Below are 4,710 nucleotides of genomic sequence, written 5' to 3'. Positions count from 1 at the left end.
AGTAAGAAAAAAAGCCAGTCAATGTATATGTATATACGTTATAGTATATACACTATATAGTATATACTTTTTAAAAGAAGTATATACTATATAGTATATATTTTTTTTTAAAGTATATACTATATAGTATATACTTATATATATATATATATATATATATATATATATATATATATATATATATATATATATATATATATATATATATATATATATATATATATATATATATATATATATATATATGTATATATATTTATATATATACATATATATATATATTTATGTATGTATATATATATATATATATATATATATATATATATATATATATTTATGTGTATGTATATATATATATAGATATATATATATATATATATATATATATATATATATATATATATATATATATATATATATATATATATAAAAAAAAAAAAATAAAAAAAAAATGAGTATCCTCCGCGACGGGAGTGGCCCCCCTCGGGCCGGGGGGAGGTGACTAATCTAAAAAAAAAAAAAATAAATATATATATATATATATATATATATATATATATATATATAAATACTGAGAGTGCATATGTGATTAGTTTATAAACTTATTACAAATTTTTATTTAACTAAATAAGCTTAAAAAAATTATTAAATAAAGCTTAATAGCATATTAAAAAAAAAATTATTTTTGAATATGTTTAATTAATATAGGTTTTAAATGAATTACTTAAAAATTGTTGGTGTTTTTCCAATTTTTTTAATTTTTTTTTAGCTCATTTACTGGGAAATAAGTCTATTGTGTCAATATTACGCGGAAAAGGTTACATCGTTCGGCACGTCCGGTCAGACGAAGTTATACCACCGTAAGATTTTAATATCTATGCAAATAAATAAATCGTTATCAGTAAAAATATCTATGCAAATAAATAATCTTCATCAGTAAAAATATTGCTTCCTTTGGTGCCTATTGTAAAGCGCATTAAACAAAATATTGGTGTCTCCGTTTCCTTTGTAACATTTCTATCTTACTCTGACATTGACCTCCTCTCACCATTCTTGCGGTATGAATACCGCGGCAGGAGTTGAAAATTAGAATTCCTTTTCTCTCGTAGAATACATGTTTTTATTAATGCAATTAAAATTAATACGAAATGCTATACTTGAAAATTTATACTGATTGAAGATTTAGACTGAAAATTTTTTAGATTTTCTAATAGTGTAATGAATTTTGTTTCAGGCTGAGATAATCTCAAACTATTTAGAAATTTGCGTACTCCGTCACTAGATTTAACGGCTTTTCAAAATGACTTTTACGAAATTCATGTTGTTTTTATCAAAGCGTTTTAACGATAAAAATCGTTTTTATATAAATTTTTTTATATAAATCTTTTGCTTTTTTTTTTTTTTTAATGGGAAATTGAAATCGCTACCCAAAAGATTAAAAAAAAATTCTAAAATTATTTTTTGCATTTCCTAAATTTTCTTGATCTGTTTTTCGAGTTAGAGCCCCAACTTCGTGTTAAAATGTTTGCGGAAGTTGTAAATTTTATCTTTGTATAGAACACAGCGTCGTATGGAAAAAGAGGAAAAAATTTTAAAATCGTGGGAAAGCAAGTCCAATAAATCAAAGTAAGTATTTACTTTGTACTTTTTGCCTATTATGAAGATTTTGACAGTTTCAGAAGCGAGCTTTATTTATATATAACCTGAAAATTTTCACTTTTTATTTTCAGTTTTGGTCTTTCTCATTTTCCCGGTAAATTTGATGATACACAAAAAGCTCCACAAGTACTTATTTTTAAAACTGAAGTGAAAAAAACATACGTATATTATTACAAGAGTGAAAGCCAAAAATATCAGACCGCAACAAATTGTTTTATAATAACTCTTATATTGACTTGTTTATTTTCAATTTAATTACAAAAATTGACTGAGCTATATAAAATGGTGGCGTTTCCTAGCTAGAATTCTATCATTAAATCTGAACACAGAAATCTCGTTCTCTGTGTATATGAGTTTATATAAGTTTATTCTGCAGCTGTTTTTTCAAAACGCCTTAAGATACTTATTACGTATTTCGAAAAAAAACGCAATTAAAAAAAAATTCTTAGTAGAAACTCTTTGTTCAACTTTTTTGAAACTCATTATTTCATGGATTTTTTCATAATTCTTTAAAAAATATTTATTCAATAACTTTTTTAGGCATTTGTTTTAGCTTATTTTGTAAAAAAGTCAAATTTGATTTTTTTCACCTTTAAGGCGTTTTGAAAAGGCTTTCAAACAACTGATAGCTTGTTATAATTTTATGCAAATGTTTTAGGTTTTTTACAAATAAAGTTTAAAGCCAAAAACCTCGAAAGCCATATAGTGGAATTTCGTACTTTTAAATTATTAAAGATTATTTATTTATGCTATATATTTACATAGTTGTATATTTATTTATACGGAATAGTTTTTTATAAATTTGAAAAGAAATGATTTTAAAATTAACCTTATGTATTTTTTAAAGCAGTGAAGGTAAACTTTGAATCTACGACAAAAAATCCGAGCTTTGAGAAACTTTAATTATTCGATTTATTTTCTAAAACTTTTTTGTTGATTCATGGAAATATAGCCTAACCTAAATTTAGCCTAATCTAACCTAACCTAAGTCGAACCTTAACTATAGATATTAAGTTTTTTTAAGACATCATGCATATTTTTGTTTTTGTCAAGTTAGATTTACAAATCTTCTGATTGCGATGGGTTCAGTTTTTTTTTTCGATTTAAATATCTGTTATATGTTTACCTACTAAAAATATCTGTTATATGTTTACCTACTAAAAATATCTGTTATATGTTTACCTACTAAAAATATCTGTTATATGTTTACCTACTAAAAATATCTGTTATATGTTTACCTACTAAAAATATCTGTTATATGTTTACCTACTAAAAATATCTGTTATTTTTTTACCTACTAAAAAAAAAACTGCAAAGCTTGTAAATAATAAAAATAATTTTCAACTCTTTTAGTAGTTGTAAAAATATAAAATTTTACTGAAATAAAATCTTAAATTTTTTTTGTTATCTTTATGTTGAAATCTTTTTCGTTTTTTTTTGATTGATACTACTATTATTATTATTATTGCACTGCAAGGACTGTATCTCCTGGTACAGAACATGAGCACATGTTCTGCCATAAACAGATCAGGGGCTTAGTGCCGGCCATTGATAATTATTATATCTTAGCTTGATTGTTCTTTCTCTTAGCTATATAATATACTTCTAGAAAAAATAATTGCTAATAATATTTTCTGGCTAAAATTGCATCCCTAATAAAATAGCTTCTTATTGAGTCAGTGCGAAATAAAAAATCTTTGGAGTGACTTTATTGAGAAAAAAAAAACATTTAAAAATCTTTCAAAACACCGTTGCAGCCCGTCTCGGAAGTGCAAAGCTGTATTGCCTTAATGAAATTCATTCGATAAACAAATGTTTTGATAAAAAAAACAAGATCAAAAGTTATTAAAAAGAATACTTTCTTCTGGTTTTATAGTTTCTTTTTTTTTCTCAAAAAACTATTAGAAAGTGAAATACCTTACTGAACTCTCAGAACAAAAACTTATACAATTTATGCAGTAACTGCAATATATCCATGTATAACTGCACCATAGAAATGTTAGCAGTGCCCTTTTAGACCTTATAACACTCTTAGGTAGCAACTGAGTCCATAGCAACGTCCCTATTTACCATAAACTAAAGTTTATTCTCTACTTTGCTCACGTATTTGCCTTTTTATTTTACTCTGAACATTAACAAAGGTATCTGTTACGTCTTTAGAAGTCTAAATATCTTTAAGGTCAAAATGATTACTCGACAGGTATATGGTAGTAAGTTGTTATAGTACTCTTGTACATTTTATACTTTATTTTTTTTACAAATATTTGTTCTCCAGAGTACTTTAATACTAGATTTTAAAACTACTTTACTAGAGCATTTTTTAGAGTCTTCAAGTTTAGATTGTTTTAATAATCAATATAATGAAAGCTCATAAAAAGACAAAATAAGAATATAAAAAACAAGTCTTGTTTTCTTATTTTTATCTCTTATTTTTTATATTCTTATCTTTATCTCAAAAATTAAATAAACAAAAAAACTTGTTTTTTGTTTCACATTTTTCTGTTTTCAATTTTTTACATAATTGTCATAACTCAAAACATGATAACTCGAGATTTTGAAAAAGAAAGTGGCGTTTGTTTATTTATTTTTTGTTAATTAGGTTATTAAGACCTAACGGTCTTGTCACAGAGCACCGCGGAAGTGCATTTAACCAGGAAGTTCACGCCTCCTTTACCGTGACGCGAAAATGTCTAAAGCTCGTTTTGAACCTGGATCTCCTGCTTAAAAAGCAAGCGCTCTAACCACTGCGCCACGGCCGTACTTTTTTATTATTCCGAATGATTTTCACGAAGAAAAAAAAATGTATATCAAGAAAATCCAGTTTGGTGCGAATTTGTATCAAACATTTGTTAGAAAAAAATTTTTCACAAAAACTTTAATAACTATTAGAGTAAAATGATTTAAATCCTATCGGTCCGGAGTATAATATACTGTAATTCATACAGGATGAGGCAAAATTAACTCCCCCATTTGGTTTGCTTACAATTTTGAAATAAATGAAAGATTTTTGTTTTTTTTTCAAATAATGTTCATTTAGCATTTAAATTTTTT

The 4,710-nt window shown here is 25.1% G+C and overlaps 1 protein-coding gene across 1 annotated transcript in view; it reads left to right on the top strand.

Moving 5' to 3' along the window:
- The window catches only part of LOC101236079 (metalloprotease TIKI2), a 4,585-nt gene extending 2,619 nt beyond the window's left edge, over window positions 1-1,966 (top strand). Inside the window, exons 5-7 of the mRNA XM_065801169.1 lie at window positions 770-860; window positions 1,558-1,626; window positions 1,731-1,966. Of these exons, the coding sequence (XP_065657241.1) occupies window positions 770-860; window positions 1,558-1,626; window positions 1,731-1,914 (344 nt within the window). The 3' untranslated portion in view covers window positions 1,915-1,966. The remainder of the gene's footprint in view (window positions 1-769; window positions 861-1,557; window positions 1,627-1,730) is intronic.
- The last annotated feature ends 2,744 nt before the right edge of the window (window positions 1,967-4,710 follow it).

The sequence above is a fragment of the Hydra vulgaris genome, chromosome 07, assembly GCF_038396675.1.
Source record: "Hydra vulgaris chromosome 07, alternate assembly HydraT2T_AEP".
Taxonomy (NCBI): Eukaryota; Metazoa; Cnidaria; class Hydrozoa; order Anthoathecata; family Hydridae; genus Hydra; species Hydra vulgaris.
The sequence above is the reverse complement of the archived record's forward strand: the minus strand, read 5'-3'. Positions and strand labels throughout refer to the sequence as shown.